This window comes from Agelaius tricolor, unplaced genomic scaffold (genome assembly GCF_023055355.1).
Source record: "Agelaius tricolor isolate 1412-34295 unplaced genomic scaffold, bAgeTri1.0.p SCAF_14, whole genome shotgun sequence".
In the NCBI taxonomy this organism is placed as follows: Eukaryota; Metazoa; Chordata; class Aves; order Passeriformes; family Icteridae; genus Agelaius; species Agelaius tricolor.
The window spans coordinates 3,571,957-3,597,138 of NW_027269274.1; the positions used below are offsets into that span (position 1 = coordinate 3,571,957).

The 25,182-nt window shown below is 44.0% G+C and overlaps 1 protein-coding gene across 1 annotated transcript in view; it reads left to right on the top strand.

The window, feature by feature from the left end:
• Positions 1 to 18,837, top strand: part of SHQ1 (SHQ1, H/ACA ribonucleoprotein assembly factor) — a 38,856-nt gene extending 20,019 nt beyond the window's left edge. The window contains exon 12 of the mRNA XM_071439335.1: positions 17,679 to 18,837. Coding sequence (XP_071295436.1) covers positions 17,679 to 18,327 — 649 coding nt within the window. The 3' untranslated portion in view covers positions 18,328 to 18,837. The remainder of the gene's footprint in view (positions 1 to 17,678) is intronic.
• Positions 18,838 to 25,182: the final 6,345 nt, after the last annotated feature.

Genomic DNA, 25,182 nt, shown 5'->3' on the forward strand with positions numbered 1-25,182 from the left:
TTTAAGCATATGCTGCAGTTATTGCTGTGCAGTTCAGCAGTGTTTGAAGTTCAGCAAGTGCACAGGGAATGGGAACACTTGGTTTTGTTCCTTTATGTTGAAGGGAGCAGCTCAGCTCACTTGTCACTCAGGACATACCTTGACAGGGAGGTGATTTGTCTGTTCAAGGCAAGGGGTCCCAGCTCCCCAAGGTGAGGCACCTGCAGAGCAGAGTGTGCATCTTCCCTTTCAGGGATGAGGGTTGTGACATCCCTCTGGGAATTCCTTCTGAAGCACTGGCACAGGGTGCCCAGAGCAGCTGTGTTTGCCCCTGCATCCCTGGAAGTGCCCAAGGCCAGGTTGGATGGGGCTTGGAGCAGCCTGGGACAGTGGAAGGTGTCCCTGCCATGGCAGGGGTGGATTGAGGAGAGCTTTGAGCTTCTTTCCCACCCCAACCATTCTGTGGTTCTGTAATTGCTGTTGTGGTGGAAGAGTTTTGGGGGGGAGAAGGTGTTTATAGATGTTACTGTGGTCTTTCAGTGTTAAAGTTATTTCCACCTCCAGTCAGTCTGGATGCTTCCCCTGTTTTGCTTCTTAACTATTATTTGCTCCATCAGGCTTCATTAACTTCCTTTGTCTCCATTTCCTCCTGTCCTTTTGTGGCTGAGGATAATCTCAAAATCCATGGAGGGTTTTGCTTTTCTTCTCCTCTTCCCCTGTAAGCAACAAACTCCTGGTGGGGGTGGGGGGTCTCTGTTTACACAGCTAAAACAGACTGTAGGTTCATTTAGTGAAGAATCTGGGCACTTTAAAAGCAGCTGGAAACAAGCCCTTCAGCTCACCTGTGCTGGCACAGATCTCTGGGTTTAGGAAGAAAGTTTGGCACAGGCAAAGCCATAATGGATCTATCCAGTGAAAGACAGCACTCAGTCCCATTCCAGATGAAGAGAAACACCCCTGGTAGGTACTAGCTTTTAAATATGCCATGTGGAAACAAAATCCTTATAGCCAGCAGAGTGTCAATAGCTGATTACAAATTTGGTTTGAGATCATAGTTTGGCTGTGGGTAAATTACATGAATAAGTGAATGTGTCACTGGGCTGGCAAAAGGTGATTTATTTTAAACACAGTCTGTCTGGAATTGGAAATTATGAAGATGCTGAATAAAACACACACAGGTGGCTAATAGTCAATTGGGGATGGGGAGTACAAGCTAGGTCTGGAATTCTAAGGATTTTTTTTATGTGTTTTTTTTTTTTCAGAAAAATTACTTTATTCAGGTGCCTGTTACTAAGAGAAAAGTAGATTCCAAAATGTCTTAGACAATGGAAGATACCAGCAAGTGTAGCTAAAATGTCCTCTTTCTGCTTGAAGTTTTAAAGACAGTTTCACCTGCTTTCTAGGTTCTCAGTATTTCCCTCCAAGCTGCTTGTGGAGTGACTATTAATAATTCCATCCATTGTGTAAGGTGGCATGTAAATCCTTTTAAGTGTTGTTAGGTTTTGAAGAAAGGCAGCATGTTGCTCAGCCAAACTTATCAGAAAAGAGGGAAAAGTAAATGTTAACCTGGGTAACAAAAGCTTGACAAAGACCTATGAAAGCAGCTTGTGGTAAATCTCAGCAGGTGGTGTCAACATTTCTGTTGAAAAGCCAGATGCAGCCAGATGGAAAATTGCATCTTTAACCCCTGAGGTCATAATGACATGTCATCACTTCATTTGATCCCCCTGCTAAGTGAGCTTATCATCCACCCTGCTGTCACTTCTGTTATTGCTTTCATTTCCATAATAAAATTAAATTTAATTTGCCTGGTTTGCATGCTTTTGTTCTTCAGGTCCGAGCTTTTACAAGCCACTCTGATACATATGGCAGCCTCTCCAAGGTGAAATTAGAACTGAATTTTTGTTCTAAGTCTGGGGTTTTCTCCATCTTTCACACCTTCCTTGAAGCAGAAGGGGATGAAGGAGAGGGAAAGGGGTTTTTGGGGAAACCACTGGTTGGCTGATGGCTGCAATCTGGGCAGCTGGGACCAGGGCAATCCAGGTGTGCATTTAGTGCAGGAGAGCTTTTCCTCCCTCCTGTCAGGAGTCTGTGACCCCAGGAGCTGTGTCCTTTAGAGGAGCCAGAATAGTTTACCCACTGTCTCTTGCTGTGCTGAGGTTCCTTTGTGTGGCCTGATGTCTTTCTCCAGTGTTTTGTGTTCCCCTTTGTGCCAGGCTCTATTCACATGGGGTTTTTTGGCTGCTGTTGTACATATGTGCCTGCTGGCCATGACATGGGTGGGAGGCTGAACAGCTTCCTCCAGTCTTTGGCAGTACAGGCAGTTCTGCACCCCTGCTCAAGGGAACAGCTCCAGCCCATGGCAATTTAAAGGATTTTTACCTAATATTTGCATGCATATTTAGCTTTAAATTGTACCAGCTTAACATTTGTAAAAGTGTATTATCTGTAGTCCTGAATTGGAGGTGAAGCTGTGAGTGTTCCTGGCAGTTTCCCAGGGTTTGGTGCTCTCAGTATAGAATCACAGAATGGTTTGGATTGGAAGGGACTGTGAGGATCATCCAGTTCCAACCCTTGGCCATGGGCAGGGAGACTTCCACCAGACCAGCTTACTCATCCAGCCTGCCTGTTGTACAGTGGTTTTTTTTCTCATAGTTTTATAGGTATGACATGCACAGGAGAATGTTTGATCCCATGTATGTTTTTCTACTTTTTAACTTGGGTAAGATGATGAAGATCATTGTTTGTGTTGTATTTTGTAGTAGCTTCAACACGTGCAGTGAGGGAGAGCTGTGAGCTGAGGCAGCTGAGCTGTTAAATTGCCTTGCTGTGTTCTCTGGAGCTGTATCTGCAACTTGCTTTGTTATCCTTCACAAATACGTGCTCTGCACCCTCAGACAAATGTGATGGTGCTAATTTTGGTGACTGTAGGTGTAACATGCCAGTTTGAGCATGGACTCCTTGATTTAAAGCGAAAACCAGGATTCCTTGTGGCATTTCTACAGTCTCTGTAGAAGCTGTTGTCTTCATTGGTACCAACTAATTTAAAATCAGATATTCCTGAGCATGTCATATTTGCTTCTCCTGGTTTGCAGGTGAGACAGCCCCTGAAAGGTGGGCTGGCCTCATAGGTCTGTTTTCCTTTTCATCTCCTCCTTACAATGGAAGCCTTGTCCTTGTTACACTGTAATTACCCAGTCTGAAGCCAGCAGGGAGTTGCTGCTTGATGTGTAGGATGTGAATTTCTCCTAAATAAATGTAGGATTAATTACATTCACAGCATGTCACCGAGGTGATGAGATCGACTGTGATTGTTCAGGCCCCCTTTGCTTTTCTTTTCCCCAGGTTTTCTGAATCCCTTGTTTAATCAATACAGTGTAATGCTGCCCTGATGCTGCAAAGGCATGAAGGAGTCCAGGACTTTGAGAGAGGGAAAAAAAGATTTGTGAGATGCAGGATTTTTACTGCCTGTCTCACATCAGATCCTAAAGTGCACAAGGGAGTAAAGAACTCAACTTTAAGTGTTGTAGTTTCAGTCCATTGCATTGGCTTTACCTCAGGCTTTTGCTAGATTTGGGGAAATATTTTGTAACATATAAACATGTTGAAGCTTCTGCAGTCAAATATGATCTTTCAGTGAATGTAAATAGAATTTTAACATGCATTCCAATGGTGTGTTAAAATAATTTGTGAAATGGATCATTTATCTGCAAACTGAAGAAATTGGATTTGGTTATTATTTGCTAAAAGCTGGAAAACTTTGAAAAACGTTTCAAAGTGTGTAGAAAATATCTTGATTGTGCCACTTTTGCAGCTGTTTCTTCTTGGTATTTTTGTGTTCTTTAGTGTTTTGGGGTTTTGAAAAGCTCAAAACACTTGAAAAGACACTAGCCAGGCTTTTAAAAGTCTTTTCTTATCTGCTTTTTTTCTGCTTGTACAGTTGATATTCATGGATTAATAGAATGGTTTGGGCTGGAGGGGACCTTAAAGGTCATCCCATTCTACCCCTGCCATGGCAGGGACACCTTCCATTATCCCAGGCTGCTCCCAGCCCCAGTGTCCAACCTGGCCTTGGGCACTGCCAGGGATCCAGGGATCCTTGGGCACCTGTGCCAGGGCTGCCCACCCTCCCAGGGAAGAATTTCTCCCTAATATCCCACCTAAACCTGCCTATACTCATGAAATCCTATTTCACCTTTATGGCACTTTCACATTCCTAGGAAGGATTTAACCTTTGAAACTCAGGACTACTAAATGAGGAGTGAATGGAGTTTTTCTTGAGGAGTGAAATAGTTTTTCACTCAGCACTTCTACTGTGAAAATACTGAGTTCAGATAGGAGAATTCAGGAACAAAACTGTCCTAAAAGGTTTTCAAATGGTGCACTGCTAATGTTAGTTTATTAAATATTTGATTTGTGCTGGGGGAAAGAGGGAATGTGTTAACACATAATAAGAATGAATTGGTGATTTAAAGCATTCTCAAATGTTAGAGGAATATGCTAATTTTCAGCTGTTAACCTCCTGGATCCAGCAGCCCTGATTCCAAAGAACAAAGGCATAAGCAGTAATATATTCTGGATGAAAATCCTGCCTCTTGGCTCTGTGGGATTAATGTGATTTGTACAGCACATTTAAAGCACTCCATGCAGTTGAGGCGTGAGGGAAAATGCCCCTGGTGGTGTTGAGTTACAGGTCATGGGCAGCTGTTCCTGCTCTGCCTGCCTTTGCCTTTGCCCTCAGCTTCATTGCAGGGCAGCCTTGGCTTAGTGGAGGCTGCAGGAGTTTCAGGTTTGTTAAAAACTCCAGTTTGCAGAGTGTGTGGTGCAGAGAAAAGCCAAATGGCTTTCATGGAGCTGCTTTGAAAGCAGCTCTGCCATGAGCATGTGTTTTTAGCTTATGTTCTGCTGTGGCCTGTTGTGTTCACTTATCAGGTAGTGTAACAACCCCATCACAAAACCCCTTAACTTCATCTGTTTTGATCTCTTTTGTAGTGAGTTTTGACTGTAGCTTTTTAATGACAATGTCATTGTGGGATGCACTGAAGCCACATCATTCTCTTCCCCTACTCCCTGCAAACCAAATACCCTCTCCTATTTTGAAGATTTTCACCTTGAAGGCAGTTCTTTCCTTTGCTGTTCTGCTTTGGTAAGAGCCATGCAGGTACAAGGACAAGCCCAAAAGCTTGGTGCTGTTTGTGGTCACACCTGGAACAGGTGAGGCAGCTGGGGCTGCACCCTGCCTGCCCTGAGAGCACTTGCTGCAGGAGCTCAGGACTACAATCCCCAATTACTGGAGCTCAGGACAGCAATCCCCAATTATTGTAATTCCTTCTTAGCAGGTTTTACAAGCTGGCATTGCTGCTGCTGGCAGGCAGCTCAGTGTGCAGCACTGCTTGCAGCACTCGTGCTGTGCTGGGTTTGCTTCCCATTCACTTCCTTGGTGGCCTGGAGTGCTGAATTAACTCTGAGCTGTCCCAGCTGCTCTTACCAATAATGAGTGGCTGCTTCAGATGGTCTTTGAGATTAATTTAATGTATATTTAAAAATCTGTAAGAAAGCACATAATGCATCCTGTTAGAATTTTTTTGTAGCATTAAATGTTATTTATTTATTTAAAGGTGTAAAATGAATTGCACAGGCTGCCCCAAACAGGCCATAAGTGCTTATTTGAACAATGTGCATTTTAATAGAAGGGAGTCTAAAATGACACACTCAGTAAAAGCTTGCAGAGCACAGTTTTGGATTGGAGAATAAAAGACAGCTGAGGGCAGCAGCTTCAGAAAAATAGGTTGGGTCATGCTTGAGAACAGTTTGAACCTGAGCAGGTGAGAGAGGGTGAGTGCACTTCAGCTGAAGAAGCAGAGTAGTATCACTTAGGAGAAGGAAGTGGCATGACCTTAAAATGCATCATTTGTAAGACTGTGTTAAAACACTGATTCTAGTGCTTGTTCAAGAAGATGTTGAAAAATGGAGAGGATTAGGGGGAAAATACTTCATGAATGTAAATGTCTGAGTGACCTGGGTTACACCAAGACATCAAATAAACTCAGGAGTGCGTTGGTAAGAAAATTAAAGGTTGATTAGGACTTGTCTACAAGTATGCTGGGAGAGAGATTTCAGGTTTTAGCCATTGAGTTGTATTTAAAAAAGAAATTGCACAGTCTATTTGAACAGGAAAAATTCAGACAGCAATAAATTTTCACATTTTCCTAGTGAAAAGTAATTGAGTTGACTCATTCTTCCTGTGTTGTTGGGTAATTCTGTACAGTCTTACTTGTTTCTATCAAAATTGCACAGCTCAGATAAACACCTTTTGCTTCAAACCTGAGTTCTGGGTCTGATTCAGGAAGTATTGGAGATTCTGAGCAGTTTATTATGCTACTAAAACAGGAAATGCTATCATTTTCCTTAAAAGTTAGGTAGGACTTTACCAATTCATCAGAGAGTTGGTAGAACCCCCAAATTTATTTATTTTCATCCCAAGTCATCTGTTCTTACACCTTAGATCACAATTCTTGGATTTAAGAAGAGTAACTAATAATTTGCAGGCACATTCTGTGTGTCTCCTCTTTCAGTGCTTTGATGCATGTTTTTAATACAATTTCTGTTTTGCTGCCAGTGCCTCTCCTTAGGTCCTGCATCTTGTTTAAGGCCTGAGCTGTCACTTCAGGTGTCTGTAAAGCAGGAGGTGCACACAGAGCACTTGTAAATAACAATACTCAACTAACACAGTGCACTGACCTAAGAGCCTTAAGGCAAAACACTGCCCTGAGGGCTCAGAGAGGTGATAGACAGATGTGTATTATACCAGAAATTCCCTCTCATGTATGTTTTAGCAAGCCCTGTAAAACATGGATTTTTAACAAGGGATTTAATCTCTCCTTCCAGCTGCTAGCTGCAGTTTCCTTTGATGTTTTTGCTCTCCTGCCCTCTGTTGTTTTTTCCTATTTATTCCATCACTTTTCTATAGCTCAGCTTCCTTCAGGCTGTGTCTGAATGCACCTTGCTGTGGGCAGAGAAGGCAAAGAAGAAAGCCATTTTTTTCCCCCCTCAGGCTACTGCTTTGATTTTCCAAAGTTGTGGGGAGGCAGTTGCTGTGTGCCTGCAGAAGGGTCAGTGATCTGTGTCTGTTCAGGCAGCACAGCTCAGCTGAGTGCATTTCTGGTTTGATGAGGGGAGGATGAGCTGGTGCAGTCGTTCCCTTCCTGAGCAGGTGGAATGTGCAGCCCTGCTCCAAAGGGGAAGCTGAGCTCTAGGCTGGGAACATCTTTCTGCTTTGTTTCCAACCTGCTCAGCAGCTAGCCTAATAATAGTCATTATTTCTGTGAGGCATGATCATGGAGCAGTTTGGGTTGGGAGGGACCTTTAGAGGCATCCAGCCCAACCCTCCTGCAGTGAGCTGGGACATCTTCAACTCAGTCTGGTTGCTCCAAGCCCTGCCCAACCTGACCCTGAATATTTCCAGGGATGGGGCAGCCACAGCTTCTCTGAGCAGCCTTTTCCAGTGTTTTATCACCCTCATTGTTAAAAACTGTTCTTATATCTAACTTGAGTGGACCCTGCTGCAGTTTCAGATCATCCCTTGTTCAGTGGTGCCCCAGAGCAGCTGGGAGCAGGTGCCTGAGCACCCAGGGGATGTGGAGGAGCTGGGAGCAGGCTGTGCCCTCCAGCCCCTTGCAGAAATCTGGCTTCCTGCCAGCAGCTGGCTAGATGCTCTGGTTTGGTGTCCTTTCCTGTTCAGATTGGGTTGAGGATGGACTGAGGGGGCTGCAGGTGGAGTTTTCCCTTCAGGTGTTCTGAGTGTCAGTCACAGCACTGGAGCAGTGGAGGAGTTAAACTCTGATCAGCCCCACTGTGTTGTTTGGTGGATAAATTCCATTGTGGAGGGGTAGGATCACGTTGGAGTAATGTTTGTAATTGTGCCTTTACGCCTGTTCCCTGCCATTGTTGTTATTTTTGTAATACAGGACTTTGCTAGCGTTATCCTGAAAGTAAAATTCACATTTTCTGCCCTGCTGTGTGAGTACCTTTCATTCCCATACTGGAACACAAATTGTCTGATCTGCAGCATGAGAAGAGCTTTCTCCTAGATCACCAGCAGTGATGGTGAAGACCAAATTCTAGGCAATGGCAGCAAAGAAACTTGAGGGAAATGGGGCTAATACAGAACAGTTCAGTGTTCCATTTCTGTAACACAGTCAATATTGCTATCATTTCATAAAATCTCTCCCTGCATCTGTTTTGTGGTGAGTTATCTATTCATCTTTCATTATTTGTGTTTATCATATATGACTATGGAAGCTGTGCCATTATTAGATGTTTGGACTGGCTGCAACTTACTGGAGCTGTTTTGGCAACAGAGCTCTGTTAAACTATTCTTAAAACATATAAATACTCTTCAGTTTCTTTTTATAGTGCAATATTAATTCCAAGTCTGTTTTCTCTTACGAATATTTTCATAATATCATCTACATAAGTAAGCTGTACTTGATTTCTTTTATAATCCATGATCTGTTTGGTTTCAACTTATCAAAAAGAGCAAGTAATGAAAGTAAGATGTTATATTGGAAAGCTTCATCTTTTTTTAAAATATTTATAAATGTGAAGTTCAGCTCATGCAGTATTTAGATTCATTATGAAAGAAGCACTGTGGAATTTCAGAATAAATAAGGGGGGAAAGTCACTTGAAACATTCAGACTTATTAACATAAAAGAAGTCACTTAAATTGAAACGCTGGTGCTGTTTTCTATTTGATTTATGGTTAACAAACTGTAATACTTTAAGCTATGTAGATAGCAGTTCATGTTTACAAGACTGCCAGTTGGATTGCAGTGTAAGTACATCACTCTCTTGGTTTCAGAATCCATGTAATGCCCTTTGAAAGCCAGAATTCCAAGATTAAAGCATTTTATGTTCCCCTTAAGCCTGCTGGATTCTCCCCATCAGCCGTTGTTTATGGGGCAGGGCTGTGTTTTGTCACCTGCACAGAAGGGTGGTTTCTCATGCCCAGAGTCATCTCCTGGTGCTGCATTTCAGCTTTTCTGCTCCTGCTGCTGCATTTCAGCTTTTCTGCTCCTGGTGCTGCATTTCAGCTTTTCTGCTCCTCTCCAGTTGAAGTGGGGGCATGCTGCTCACAGGGAGATGCATTTTCCACACTTCTGAACCCAGCACTGATTTTTTCAGTGAGATTTTCCTGTTTGCAGTGAAGATTTGCTGTGCAGGGAACTTTTCCTGTCTCTGCTTTATCAGGGATCTGTGAGGAAAGGAGGAGAAAAGACTTTATAAACTTCCCAACTCAATTCTTCTGTTCTAGTCCCTTTCCCACCTCCTTTGACACCTCCACAGCTGGAATTAGCATGGATCAGTGGCTGGTGGGTGCCTGCCCTGGCCTCCTACAGTAGCTGTGTCCTGCCAGCCTTGTCCCAGGAAGCTCATTATTCATCCCTCTCCTTATTTTCATGAAATATGTAGGAATTCAAAGATCTTTAAATTCTAGTTGCTCTTAAATTTGATAAAGTTGCCTGCTGTTTCCAGGAGCTGTTAGAAAGGAAATTATTAACAGTCAGTATGGACATGGACAGTGTAACTGTGCAGAGCTAGGTTATTTAGGCTGAAAATCAGAGTCCATCATCTTGAGAGATAGCAAGAATTCCTGCCTGCAGTTGCATAAAAGATCTTGCACAGATTGAACACTTATTTTTTTGAGTACTGTCTTGAAGTTTAGAAATTAAGTAGCCTTTGATGTGCTGGGGAGGTGGTTTGTTTCTTTTCTATGAAAACAGTGATTAATCCAGGACTAATTCCTGTGAACAAATGTTGTGTTTTTGCTGTTATGTTCACACTCATCTGTCTTTTGTTGCAGATAAGGTAGAAGATTAGTTAAAGTTTAGGTCAATTTTTACCTAAGTTCTGAAGAAAATGATCCTGTTTTTCCTTTACTAACATTCTTCCATTATCTTCTGTACTCATTGATCAGAGCTAATGAGATTTTAATGGAGTTATTTATGGCTTCTCCCTCTTACTATAAAAGTGTATAATAAACTGAGCACATGAAACTGTTGGATGGTTCTGTTTGTTTTTATCTCTGTTAATTCTATGACCTCTTCTGGGATTCTTTCAGATCTCCTAAGGCAGGTAGGCTATGATGAGCTAACCAGCTAATAAAGGCTGGAAAGAAATTTAGATGTTACTTACTCATCTTCCTGATGATTATAAAATATTTTCTGTGTTCTTCTGGGTCAGGGCCTTTTGTTGCCATGTTCAGGTTCAGGTGCTGTGTGTATTTTTCAGTTCATGCCTTAAACTTCATGGTAGTATTGTGCTTTAAGTTTTAGTTTGAAAGGAATAGTTGTGTTCCCAGATCCAGATGAGGTAAAATCTGTGCACAGATTGCCCAGCCTTGTGGGGAATTGGGGTAAAACTCTGTAGTAGGATACTTCAGCAGTAAAAACTGTGTAAAGTTAGTTGTTGTCATGGTCTGTAATTCAGCAGTGTGCATGACAGGCAAAGTGGGTGGCACTATTAATACTTATCCAGATTATTTTCTGCTCTGAATTTCCTTCAGAACTTCCTTTGGAGTATTTTTGTTCCCTGCTCCTGAACTTGCTTTTTCAAAGCTAATTCACTATGATTGGAGGTCACTGACTAGTGTATAATTGAAGCACTCATTATAAATAACCTTGAAAGTGAAATAATAAATGGTGAAATATGTGAGATACTATAAAACACACTCTAAAAGTGTAATTGAGCCTTCGTCTCTTGTCTCTGGGCAGATTCTGAGGCTCAAGTTCTTTTGTAACCCATGACTTTTTAAAGAGTGGTTTGGGCAAATGGATGGTGCCTTTAGTGTGATGAGTTTCTTATTATTGCACCTAAATGTCCATTTATAAGGGTTCTTTTCCTGAACTGGAGGGGTTTTGTGATCTAACCCCATTGTTGGACCATTTATGCAATTTTGTGCCTGTTGACTGGAGCTGTTTCTGCATTAATGAATTCTGCTTTAGTATTCAGTGCCATCATCATTATTGCTCCTGTGTCTTACCAGTCAGGCCTGATCAAACCTAGACTCTTTCATGTCTTGAATATTTTATTAAAATCAAATTGTCTGTCAATTCTGTATCATAAGAATTCAATCTTTTTTTTTTCTTTCAAGCTGCCTGAAAGTGCACATCGGGTGTGGAGGATTGTTTCTCATTGTTATTTGCTTTGCTGAAGGAGTTGTGCTACTTTTGGGCTAAACCCCTGAAGTTTGAGTTCTGTTACAGCCATTTTTGAATGTGCCTTCCCTCTGCTTTATCCTCCATCCCTGGCTCTCAGAGTATGCTGATCAGTGACCAGGGTGGTCTCAGTTACCAGCTTCAAGCTTTCCCCCAAAATCACCAGTTTGGTTGCTCCAGTAGCTGTTTGAGACTAGATAGAAGCTGTATCTGAATTTTAGAGCAAAGAACAATTAATTTTCTTCCTGATGGACTAGTTGGGTGCTTTTCCAGCTGTGTCATTCTTGTATGAGTTCACTTTCTTACCTTCTGCTGCTGTGTTGTTGTGCCTTCTGCTTTGAGAGAACTTGAGCTGTAGACTTACTGACATAGGGATAGGAATGTACACCAGGATGCTGACAGAATTCCATGGGGAGCTCATCTGGCATTATCTGGAGACTGGAACAATGTCTCTCCATACCCCTGATGAGTGAGCAGATCAGGCTTGGGCTGGAAGACAGTGATGGATGGAATCCAGCAAGAGCCACTGTGAGCAGGGGGAAAATGAGACCATCTGAAGGGTGTGGAGAGCCTGTCCCTTTGCAGGTGCCCTTTTGTTCACTAGGGACAGACCCTGCAGAAACACCAGGCATGTCCTATTGCAGCCTGTCCTCAACCAGTCCTGGTGGCAAGGCAGAAAATTTCATTTTTCCTTATAGTTTAACTGACATTTCAATGTCTCGCAGATAGTAAATTTACACACTCTCTGTATCTGAACTGCTCAGGCTCTGGGATAATATCTGGTGATGTCTGAGATAATATTAACTCTAGAATTGTCTTCATACTTGCAGTGCCTCTGGCTAAATGAATAATTGTGGGAAATTGTAAGCAGTGCTGCCAGGTATGTAATTTGGAACACATTTAAAGTGGGGATACTGGTCTGGTTGTATTGCTTGATATCTTATCTGTTTTATCAAAGAAAGAGGCTGTCTGTGAAACTTGCTCTGCTAAGTCTGAGTTTTGCCAGGCCTCTTGGAGAAAGGTGGTGTAAATATAGCCTGATGCTTTCTCTTTAAACTTGGTGACTCCTTGTGTGTTGCAGATATAAAATTAAGGCTCTTGTGATGCAGCAGACAGGAAGCCTTTTGCTTAATGCAGCAGCTTTACCATGAGATGGATCCTGTGTGTCCAGAGCTCGTGCTGAGTGGAGAGAAGTTAAATAGCAGCCCTTGGAGTATGTGTCAGCCCTGCAGAGTGGCCCAGCAGGCTGCTGCTGTTTGCATGTTTGCATGTTTGGATGTTTGAATGCATCCCCAGGAGCTGCAGGGCCGCGCTCAGCCCCGCTCGCTCCGCAGGCACGTCCGTGCTTGACACGGCTCTGCTGCCTCTGAGACTTGTTTATCTTGCCTGCAAGGCTTAAAGATAATTAATGGAAGGGCTTCACACTCTAAAACAGGGCTTGGCAGCCCTGCCAGCGTGGGGCACTGATTCCCACTGAACACCGAGTGGGCCCTGTCCACATGTGAACAACATCACCTTTAGTTCATTCCAAGATCAGTTGGGTCCCATTCAGGCAGCAGAGCTGCTGTTAGTGTTTGTGACACTGAGGCTCCCCTGCTTGGTCCCTTTCCTGCTGTGCTGGGGCAGGAGCAGCTCGATGTGCCCTGGCAGCTCTGAGCTGCCACTTGGCCAGGATGAGCCAGGGGAGATACCAGGGAGGCTTTGCCGTGTCTTACACCTTGTTTACACTGAGTACTTCAGAACAGGGGATGTTTGTGTGCATCTGTGAATGCAAAGCCAAATTGATGAGCCAGTAGAAATAATCCTTCTATTGTTTACAAAAACAAAAGCAAGCTGGAGCTTGTGCCTGTGCAGGAAAAGTCACTTTCCATTCCACAGATTTTACTGACTGCAGCTTCGGGAGGCTGTGCTGCCAGTGTGTGAATCTTTCACAGAACCATGGAATGGTTTGGGTTGGAAGGGACCCTAAAGATCAGCCAGTTTCAACCAGGGACACCTCCCACTGTCCCAGGGTGCTCCAAGCCCTTTCCAGCCTGACCTTGGACATTTCCAGGGGTCCAGGGGCAGCCACAGCTGCTCTGGGCAGTGACATTCACTCCCATGTGTTTGCAAATAATCTGCAGAGTGTTTTAGATCTGTAATTCCCCTGCCATGATTGAGTGTGCAGTACCACCATCATTCAGAATGAGGAGCAGATTGCTGACTTGTATATTTTCAATTTCTCTTTGAGTTGTTTGGTCTTTTTTAACATAACTGCTAAAACAAGAGTTCTGCATGTAAGGGGGGAAGTACCAGGCAGATGGGAAGGTCTGAGCTATTAACACTCTGTCTTTAAACCTTTTTCCTTACATAGTGCTGGCTGATGGACATAGTATACAGAAGCATAATTTTTTTTTTCTTCATCACTGGGGGAAAAATGAGAGGATTTTGTGGCTGGATGTGCCCCACCCTCCAATTCCTGCATTTGTTTTTTACTGTCAGTGACTGGGTTGATTTTTGTCTTCCAGCTTATGTGAAATCTTCCTTGAAAACAATCAAATCCCTGGTGTCTGTTTGCAGTGAGACTTCTTCCTCACAGCTCTATGTTCTGCAGATAACAGCTATCTTGACTCTTCAGATCCTGTGCTCCCTGGAACAGAAAGCAGAACTGGAGCTTGTAGGAGTTTGGCTTTACCTGGAGTTGTGTCCTGCACCCTGCTTGTCCCTCGTGTCCCTGTCCTGCAGTCAGTGCCATCACCAGCTCTTCTCTTCATGCTGCCACAGGTGGCCTTTGCTGTAAACCTCTAATGATCTCCCTTGCCTGTTGCCATAATCCTCTTTTTATTTTTCTCAGAGTTCCATCCATCTCCCTTTATTTGCTAAATCTCTTTTGATTCTTTGTTCTTTTCAGCCCAGTTTCACTCCTTTATAATCTAAGATCTGTAGAACAAGATTTTTTTTCTTCTTCTAGCACCTGAAGAAACTCTCTTGTGCCTAGACAAGGATTACTGTAGTTCTGCCTTGGAATTTTAATTCCAGACTGCATGGACAAGCCCCGAGATGCTTCTCTTATCTCTTCCTCAAAGCTATGCATTAAACAAAACATGCATCTGATCAGTTTAACCTGTAATTAAACATTTTCCTTAAGCAACTGACATTGTGATAACTAATAATTATCATGTGTAGCACCTTTAAAACCTATTATGCATGTTTATGTAAGAACACTATTACCATAATAATAAGATATCATTACCACAAATGTGCATACTGAATGAGCATGTCTTAAAGTAATCATGGATTCCATTAATCATACTTGAAAAATTAAAGTATTTGCTGTCTAATCTCTCAAACACTACTCAAAAGGTTTTGGAAACAGCAGGGCCTGTTTACTGCAGGTCTCTCATACACAAGATCTCATTTCTGGTGTCTCATTTTTGTTTTCCTGAATTGTTGCTTATCTTTCACCTTGGGAAGCCATCAGCCCAGAGACTCATGGTCTCCCTTTGAAAGCATCTCCATGCTGATTTTTAGTCTGTTTGCCTCGTTTTTTGTCCAGGGAGTGCTGCCACCTTTTCTTAAGGCTGATGTGAAATGTACTCCTGAAACTTGGTTCTCCTTCAAATTAGATAATTGCCTTAAAGGAGATGAACTGAGGGCTAATTGTAATTCTCTTAGTCCCTTGCACAGGGGCAGAAAAGAAACAACCTCATTCTTCAAGTGTTCTTTGTTGGTTTTTTTTTTTTTTAATACAAGATTGCAGAGTTGGGGAACAGGGTTTTTTTGGGTTTATGTATAAAATTGTTAAGGGGTGACAGTTTTGAGTTTGTCTCATATTTAAAAGTTGAGCTCTGTAGATTCTGATGGAGACTGGATGAGAAGAGTGAAAGTTGGGAAGAAACATTTGAACTACTGAGCAAACTGAAATGAGACTTTTTGTAGTCAGAATATTTGGGCTTGGAAGGGACATTTAAAGGCCATTTAGTCCAACCCCCAGCAGTGAGCAGGGACAGCAAATACCTGATGTGGCCAAGAGTTAAAAAACCAACTTAATTGCTTTAGGGAGATCATTCTTTTATCTGTCAGCAGGACCACTTTGAATTTAGTAGCACAATGTGTGTAGAGTCAAACAAGTCCATCACTGTGTGTTTTCTTCCTTAACACTTGGCATTAGGTAACCTGGACACAGCAAAGTGTTTGTTAATGCCAAAAAAGCACATTATGTCATACAGCTCCTTAATACTTGGTGCAGTTCTGTGATATATTTTTGTATCTTAATATATAAACTGCATTATAAGAAAATAGTGAAGTAGGGGGAGAGGGTTTTAAGGACTGAGAGTTTGGAGCAGGGGCAATAAGCATGAAAAGCTAGAAAAAACAGGCAAAAATAGGAAAAATCAAAAAAAAAAACCCATATAGAATTACAGAATAGAATTCTAGAATATACATATAGAAATTGACAGATACAGTGGAAGTGTTGGGAGAACCAGGACTTTGAAAATTGCTGTTCTGTCATAATGGCAGCAGTGAAATGGCCGAGACAGGCAGTGGGAACTGGGGGGAAGTTGCTGTGGCAGAGGGTGTGTGGTGAGTGAGTTGCTGATGGGGTCAGTGGGATGAAGTGGCACAAGCCAGGGCTCTGTGGCAGGGCACACCCAGCCTTTGGAGCTCCTGTGCCTGAGGACAGGCAGCAAGAGGGGAGGAGAAGGAACTGAACCTTCATGGTCTGTGCGCTCTCGCAGGGGAAGGGCACGTGCACACACAGTTGGAAGGAAGGAAAGAGGCTGTTGGAAAAGCAAAGCAAAATGCTTTCTGAAAGGGATATAAACTCTTGTGACCTGGGGTGTAAATCAGCTTCTCCCCAGTGTGCTCAGCAGGCAGATTGCCCTGCAGCCACTTGTTCTGTTCCCACCTACCTGCAAGGCTCCATGAACCTCTCAATGCATCACTTGGCTTCTTTTCCTTTCTCTTTTCTGATGGAGCAGGGAGAGTGCTTGCTTTGTTCCCAATTAAGTTGGCAATTTCTCAAATCCCCCATAACTTTTCAAGAAAAATGCAAGTCCTTGACAAAAAAATGGAAATAAGTTGCTAGAAAGAAAAACATTATTCTAATAAGTTTTTAAAATTTGGTGCCCCTTTTTTTATTAGAGGCTGGTAGGATTATGTTGCATTTAATTCTTAGCTTTAGACTTGAAAATTCTAGAAATAGAAAGTGTTTTCTGTTGCTTTACTTCTGGGAAAATTATTTCACAGTTTCCTGGTCAGTGGGTTGAACTAAGGAAGTCTAGTGTGTTTTATTCCAAGTTTTTAAGGCATTTAAATGTTGCCCTGTCTGTAAAACGTGTAAGAAGCTGCACTGAATTTCCCTTCCCCCACTTAAAAATGCAATTCCTTTAGGAGCAAAAAAAAAAAAAAGTGGAAGCATCTATGTTATACTGAGTAATTATGCCCCCTGGGAAATAGAATATAAAGATCTTTAAAATCATTCAAGTGAGAGAACAAGCACTTTAACTTCTGCCTTGCAGGAGCTGTGTATTACATCCCCAGCTCCTTGCTCCAGTGTCAGTGTGTCGTGCCTTGCAGGTTCACAGCCCTGGCAGAGGAAATGAAACCCAGTCAGTTACTGCAGGATTTATAGCAGACCTGCTGCTGCAGGAAGTGGTGAAAAGCTGATTGATAGTCTGAGGCAAAACTCCACAACAAGAAACAGGATGTATGTTTGGGTTTTTATGCCCGTTTTCCCCTCTGCCCTCACCCCCCTCCATTTCGAGTCTCTGTTTATAAATCCATGGTGCCCTTTCCTGGTAAAGCATGTGCTGGCTTCCAGCACTGGAGGAAATGGATGGGGCTGCACCAGAGATTTGAAGCCAGTGTGGTGTGTCTGCTTTATTAGGGGCATCTATCTAAATGGTCCTGGTACTCCTGCTGAATGATATTTCAGCTGAATTCCAAGGGAAGGGTGAAGTACATCTGCAGCCAGAGTTATTGAACATCTCCTGTGGTCGTGGGTGAGCAGGCTGGGTGGGAGAGGAGGAGCCTGGATCACTAATCAGAATGTTCTCCTGGTTCATATGCATTTCACAGATATGTCTGGGAGGGTAGGAAACCAAAATGATTTTGCTGCACATAAACTTCATCCAGCCAGCCCTGTGCTGCAGAGTGTGCTGCTAAAGACAGCAATCCTGAAGAGGTTTGTTCTGGAATCTCTCCTCCCTCACTGTGCACAGCTGAAGCATCCCACAGCAGGATCTTTCAGGAAGGTATCCTCAAAGCATTTCAGTGGGATATTGTCTAACCTTGTGGGAAAAGTTACCCTAAATAATTGTAATTAGGAATCCTTCTGATTGTTTTTCCTCCTGTAACATCCACTCTTACAGTCAGGGTTGCAGAAGAAAGTTGTTTGCACACCAAGCAAATGGAAGAAATGTTTGAGATTGGTGTTCTCGTTATCAAATGGGAAAGTTCTGCTTGTCAGGTTCAATAACATATCTTGTTCTTTGTTAAAGGTCAAAAAAGTTGGCTGCACTCTGTGAGTCCTTGCAGAAAACCACGCTCAGCAAGTCCCACATGGGGCTGGAGCTGGAAGAGCTGGAAGCAGCAGCAGTGCTGGTACAGGAGGAAGAGAAGGCGTTAAAAGCTGCTGGCACAGTTTCCAAGCAACAGCTGCTTTGCTCCGAGTCGGAGACAAGTGACTCTGAAGAATCCAGCAGCACTTCATCATCTGAGACAGAAGGCTCTGATTCAGATGAGCAGGAGTCCTCGACCAGTGAAGATGGGGAAATAAATTCTTTGCAAGGCACACTGCAGGAGGAGAGGACAGCTCCACTTATTGACTGTAATGGATTGAGGCAGGGCACAGACACTTGGGCGATGGAGGTCGGGGATGGGAAATCAAAGGTTTCCCTGCAATCTACCACTCCTTCTGGAAAACTGGTAGAAGAATTAGAAATGCAAATCCAGTCTGCAATGAGACTTTCAGAGCAGCCTGAAGGATTGGCTACTGCAGGCTGCCTTTCACAGGAACAAGAAGAAAACCCTGTACCCGAGCCTGACAGATTTTCGGAAGATGCTGCTGGGAAGGGAAATTTCTTGGAGGTGTCTCCCAAGCCCAACCCATTGCTTTTTCTCTGCAGCACAAATGAAGATGAAGACTAAAGGACACTGCAGGAGCACAGTGTGACCCACGAGCTCACAGCTTGTTCTAGAATGAGCTGTCCCAAGGCTGTCCTGTGCTGCACAAAAATGTTTTTCTTTTTCTGTTGGAGGACAAGACTGCTTTGAAAAGACTTGATAGGACTGTGTGATACTCTCGCAGTTAATTTTTATTTTTGTCCAACAGTGTATACTTGATGGGAGAATGTATAATTTCAATAAACTTCTAGAAACTGTTTTCATTAAGCTTATTCAGTGATAGAATGATGTCCTAATCAAATACAACTGAAATGACTAATTTTAATTTTCTCTAGCTGTTGGGATTTACTTGAAAAATATCCTCATTATGTTTGGATAAACTTGTTTATGACATTGTACCGTTATTTTGAAATGCTTCATACAAATAATGGTTATAAGTTTAAAAGTTTAAATAGTGATCGCAAATTATTTTGAAATATATAAATTCTGTATTTTTTGTACAAAATAAAGGAAATTTCTATGCCAGCAGTACAAGACCCAGTGGTTGTGTCTTTTATGTGTACAAGATAAAGTTTATATTTCTGCAGTTCTTCCTAAGTTCTTTCAGCAGTTTTGTAATGTGTTCATTTTTTGTGCTGTTTTTGAGCATTTTCTACATGTGGACACTTCTGTTGCTGTTTAAAGAAATCCCAATTATTTAATGGTTTTCTGCAGATGCTCTCAGTTCCACCACAGCAGGGTTAACCAGAGTGAAGGAGCAACCCCCTTTGTGGATCCTGGAGCAGGACTGAGAGCAAACCTGGCCTGGGTAGTCCTGGCTTTGTTAGTCTGGCCCACATTTATCCTTTGGCCAACTCATTTATTCTTTTTTTGCTTTTAAAATGTTCAAATAATCCAGTCAGGCTAATACAGTTTGTTAGCTAATTTATGTTAGTGGAATCAGGTGCCTGCTCCCAATCATCTCCTTTTTTGTCAGCCAATTTCTGCAGGAGATTTGGGAAGATGGAGCATGGACCACCAGGTGTGGCTCAGCAGGAGCACAGACCCAACAGGAGCATCTGATTCACTCCTCTGCAGAAGCAAGTTTTGATTACTTTTCAACCTTTTTTTCTATTAAAGTGTACAAAAATCCTAAGCTCAAGGACTTATTCTTCACCAGTGCTGTTCCCTGCTGGAAATCAGCAGGTGAGCTCTGTTCCTGCACCAGCTCCTGCTCAGTGAGAGCTGCAGCCCTCACCTGCCAATATTTTTTATGTTCTTAAATACCTGCTGCTCTCTTAATCAGTCTCTGTGTTCTGTTCCCTGGGGGAGAAACCTTTCCCATCCTGTGTGGCAGGGAGCACTTATTCTTCTAAATGCCAGCAATAAAATCCACACCAGAGCTGCCAAAGTCCGAGAGAAGGAGGGAAATGCACTTCAGGAGAAAAGAGCAATGGTCCTGCTCTCCCCCAACTCCAGAGATGAACTCAGGAGCTTCTGCAGCTGCCCAGGGGCTGGAGAAACCTGTGTAAAACTCTGATTTCTGGTTGTGGAGTTGATAAGGGGTGTTGATTGTTGTGGTTTGACTGATGGCGATTTGATGTGACCTCTGTAGGGGTGGGGTGTGAAGCTTTTGCCTGTGGGGTGATCAGAATTTCACCTGAGGCTGAACTGCCCAGCACACGTGGAGGGTCAGGATGAGCAGTGCCTGTGAAAGGAAAGCTTTGCTTCTCCAGAAAGAATGCACAGAGACACTTCCAAGAGAAAAGTGGAGCTTTAATACTGTTTAGCCAAAATTGAGGCTTACTGAGTTTTTGAGGTATCAACACTTGGGAAAACCAAAACAAAACAAAAAAAGACCAAAAAAAAGAAAAAAAAACCAAACAAATCCACATACACACAAAAAGGAACTCCTAAGAAGTCACATTTATGTAGAAAGGAGGCCTTTGCATCCAGGAGTTGGCTGGAAGGGGATGGAGATGTCTTAGGGACAGTACTGTAAGGTGTTAAAAGCAACAAGTGAAATGCTGGAAACCATCAGAAGGAGCTAAACAGAAGCAGGTTTTGATTTTTATTCCTTTTTCTCATGGGAACAGTGCCACATTTTCCTCTCTCTCCAAATCAAAAATTAGAGCTGAATTGATTAAATATCTTTTTTTTCCCCTGGCTTTCCTTGATTCCAAACAGATTTGTGAAAAGCTTGTAAGGGCTTTGCTGCACGTCAAAACAAGAAAGCATCGATTAGACTTGATTTAGTGCAATAAATGATAAATATGGCCAAGGCATTGATTCAGAGCCCTGAGTGAAGGGGCCGGGTGACTCTCCAGCAGTGCCACAGCTGAGCGTTGTCACAGCCCAGCCCATGGCTCAAGGCTGCAGAAAACAAACAGGGAAACACATGTCAGGCAGATAAATGGCTCTGCTGCTTACAGCTCTCCGTGGAGGCCATTTGTCTCCAAGATAAGGAAGAATGCACTCCAAAGCTGGGGGGAGATAAGCTGGGAGAAGAAAATGGATGTGGAGCCGCTGTGGTGGCACAGGGAGCACAGAGGGTCCCCAAGCCCTGCAGGGAGCTGGGTGAGCACCAGGGAAGTGTCCCTTGGGAACCTGCAGACCCTTCCTGAGCATTTAGCAGTGGATGACATTTTTACCTTCACAGCAAACAAACAAATGTGTCTGTGGCAGTTGTGTGAGTCACCCAAGTGTTCCCTGAGCCTCTCGTGGATCTGTTCCTCCCCCTTTTCCTGGTACGTGGGCACATGTGAGGCATGATTTTGCATTGGCACAACAGCTCTGGGTTTGTAGTATTGTGGTGCCCATAAATCAGGCTATTTTTATATCCTCAGGTTGTGGAGAAGTAACAGTCCTGCTTTGACAAATGCTGAATTTGGTGACCTGACGGAGATCAGATCCAAAATGCACTTGGTAATGTTGGTTTGCATTTCTTTAAATGTTTTCTCATATCATAAGGCACCACACAGCAGCAACTGAGCGCAGTTGGTGGCACTGTGAGGATGCTTGGAGAAAAAAACAAAATCTGTGTCCCTTAGGTGAGGACTAAGGCGTTGGCAGAGCTCCATGAAGGACAGCTCTGACCCAAGAGCAGCTCATTTCTGTGGGAGAAGTGATAAGCAGGGAAAAGGACAAAAAGTTTCAGGTCTAGAAAGCAGCAAGGTCCAATAATGTAACTCCCCAGTGATCCCAGGAGCTCTGTGCTCAGTCCCTCTCTTTAATGCTGAGTGACTTAAATGGAATTCTTTTCCCCAGTCACAGAGGTACCAGGCCTAACTCAGGAGGGTCCAAACTCTGCAAGGGGAGCACAGAAATAGAGTAAAAAGCAATAAAACTCAAATCTGACAGTGGAGATTTCTCAGTCTGCTACTGATTTGTGCAGAGCAAGGGTGAGAAGCTAAAATCTGCAATTTCTGATGTATTCTTAAAAACCTTTCTGTGTATCGGCATCCAAGTGACTCGAGGCCATTGGTGCTGTGGGAGCTGTGGTGCTCACCCACACCAGCTGCAGTCACTGCTCCTCCAAATCCCTGGAAATTTGACAAAGCAGACCAAAATCAGATCCTAGAAACCTCCTAAAAATGTAATGTGTCTGAAGGCTTGGGCTGTGTTCCACTGTGTGTCAGCAGCTCCATAAAACACCTCTGAGCCCTCTGTCCAGGGCATCTGTGAGGCCTCAGCTCCACCTGAACAAGGCTTTGGTGGCTCTCTGGGACAGGTCCTTTTCTCAGGCAGGGGCACAGCTGATTTTATCCATAACTCAGGATAAAACCTGTCTGTGGGGAAGACCTGGAAACAGATTTCCTCCTGGCAGGAGGGTCACCTTCCTAGAAGAGCCCAGAAATGTAAAAGCCTCTCTCACTCATCACTGATTTGGCCTTGTACTCCTCTTCTCCATGTAGAGCCCCCTTCCTGAGTGTCACCCTGCTCTGCTGAGAGGCTCATCTGGGTGCTCATCTGCAGCACACCCACTCTTTGACTCCACGTATTTTATTTAATATTATTTATTTTCTCATTCTGCCCCTGGGATGTGGTGGGAGCTCACCATGTCCTGCTTCCCACGGGGTGGGAGCTGCAAGAAGCAGAGCAGAGAAGCTGCTGAGCAGGGAGCCAGCACTGAGCTTAAACAAAGCTGGGGAGCCACAGGAGGAGAATTTCAGCAGCCCCTTCTTCAGTCAGGAGCCAGCTGTGTGTGCTCAGCTTCCCAGGGAGGGCAGGCACTGCTGCTGCTTGTTTGCATTTTGCATTTTGCAACCTCCAGTTTTGCTTTTGGTCTGGAGTCAGCGGTGGGGTGGATGGCTGCAAACATCCCTCTCTCTAATTACGGATGTGTGAGAGATTTGGGAGCGTAACTCATCAAATGGTAATGAGATGTTTAAAGCATAAATCAACAGAATATCAAGATGAGAGCGGGTTCCCCTCAGCTGTGCCCCAGACAAGGCAGGTAAGTGACCTGCTGGCTGCACCCTACCTGCCAGGGCTGTGATTACATTCCATCTCCTGCCCGCAATTTTTGGCAATTAGGCAGAAATGTCCCATTTCCTGCGGTAAATAAATAGGGATGCGTGTTTTGCCTTGATGTAACTCCACCTCCCCTAATATGCTGCATTGTCCATTGATTTGCCTAATTATGTGTATTACAGCGGCACGAGGCGCTGGGTAGCAGCAGGGGTCCGTGCTGGGGAGAGGAGGAGGAGGAGGAGGAGGAGGGTGATTGCTCCATCTGTTCTGCGAGCTGAGCTGCCGGGAGAGGCTCGGGACTGGAGCGGGAAATGGAGGGAAGGAATTACCATTTAGTGCAGGTGCCTCTGGAAGGGGAATCCCACTGCCAGGTGCTGGCAGGCGGCTCTCCTGAGCTCCCCACGTGCTTAATTACCCTACAGCGAGTCTTCCCAGCTCGAATTAGAGCAGGCAATCGCTGCTGAAGCCTTGGAACAAAACGGGGAGTGCAGCAGGGCTTCATCCATCTCACTGCAGAGACCTGCGTTTCCCATCCAGCAGGATTCATGCCCCATTCGGCCGAATTTAAAAGCACTTACCTGGAGTGAGATGATTAATTTAAAAATCTGAATGCAGGAGTGCAGCAGACAAGGTCAAAGCATCCGAGCTGTGGATCTGGGCTCCAGCGGTGACATTACAAACCACAATTGTGCTTCTCTGTGCCGTGGCTTTGGGAAGAAGTTGCTCAGGACTGTGGGAGCCAGTGCAGGGAGAACCAGGGGAGCAGGGGATGAGCTGTCAGTATTTGCTGTCCTGAGCAAGGAGCTTTTTTCCTCCGCAGCTGATTCTCCCTGCCACGCTCCTGGATGGCTGATGGATCAGGGGTGGCAGCAGGGGAATGTGCTGCTCATTCTCCTGCTGCTGCCAGCAGGTAACTCAGCAAATCAGCCTGTTAGTCCGACTGGAAAATATCTGAGGGGTAAAAACTGCCCAGAACCTGTCGTGTGCCATGTAACGAGCAGCACACGGGGGCTGTGACATCCTGGGAATAACACACCTGGAGGGGGAACGCTGTCAAAGTTAAAGTCGTGCTGTGTATCCTGCGGGGGTTTAAATTGCCTCAGCACTTTTTTGTGGTTCCTGCACAGCGGGGCAGGGCTGTGAGGAGCTGCACACAACCTGTGCAGGCTTGGCTGTGTCCAGGTGATCCTGCAGCACCCCCAGTGTGGGAGGGTCCCAGCTGCATCCGCTCAGGCTGCATCAAAGGGTGTCACGGTCGGGAGCTGTGAAACTGAGCCGAGGTGCCTGGCAGTGCTCCAGCCCTTTATCCACGGTGTGAAGGATTAGACAAGGATTTGGCATGGGGCACCATGGAAAGCTGCCTTTTACCTTCAGATGTCCGACAGCAAACCCCGCTGGTCTTGGTGTGGAGGGAGGGGAGGCTCTCAGAGAGTAGGGGGAAGAGCCCTGCCTAAAAATTGGGCTAAATCTCTATTCCAAGTAGATCCTGGTGCTAATGTGATTATGCTCTGAAATCCTGAAGGGTTGAGCTATGAATAATTGCAGTGATACACCTTTCCTGAATATATTTATTACACAGCAGGTTTGGACAATGCTCTCAGGCACGGGGTGGGACTCTTGAGGTGTCCAGTGCAGGGACAGGAGCTGAATTTGGATAATCTGTATGGGTCCCTTCCAACTCAGCACATTCCAGGATTCTGATGGCTGAAACAGCTCGTGGAGCCTTAATACCCCGCTCTTAATGACCTTAATGGAAAGTCCTAAATCACACTTTGAGATTATAACCTGCAGAGCTGTTGGGTGTCAGTCCTAAATCACACTTTGAGATTATAACCTGCAGAGCTGTTGGATGTCAGTGCAAAGCCAGCACGGGCAGGGAAGGGCGTGTGTGTGTGTGTGTGTGTGTGTGTGTTAATCAATTTGCTTTTCAAAGTGGCTAAAAACAGAAGCCTGAGGAGTTCCCCCTGCGAGGTGCTTTCCCTGGATGCTGCTCCTTGTGCTAATGGTATCCTCTCACCAGAGAAAACATCCCACTCCAGAGCTGAAGTGGTTGGCAGGAGCTGTAATTAAGGTGTGAAGAGACTTTCCACACAAGAACCTGCCTTCCTGTGCTGAGCTCCTCCTTGAGAACAGAGACTCTTTGGCAATTGGCTTGGAAGCCTGTTTGTATTCCTGCTATTCTGTTTGGATTGCTAATCCTCCAATTTGCACCTTAACTCCCTTAAAATAAAACAAGGGCAGAAATGTTATCGCGCTGATTTGTAGTAATAAGCGTAAAAGAACAAAATATTTATAATATAAATATTTATAATACAAGTGTTTCTGGACCAAAATTTATCAAAGCCTCGTTCTCAAACTGCTATTAATGTATTTTTTTTAATACTGCTAGTTGCTAGAACAGTATTTCTGAGGCTTAGAAATATGGTT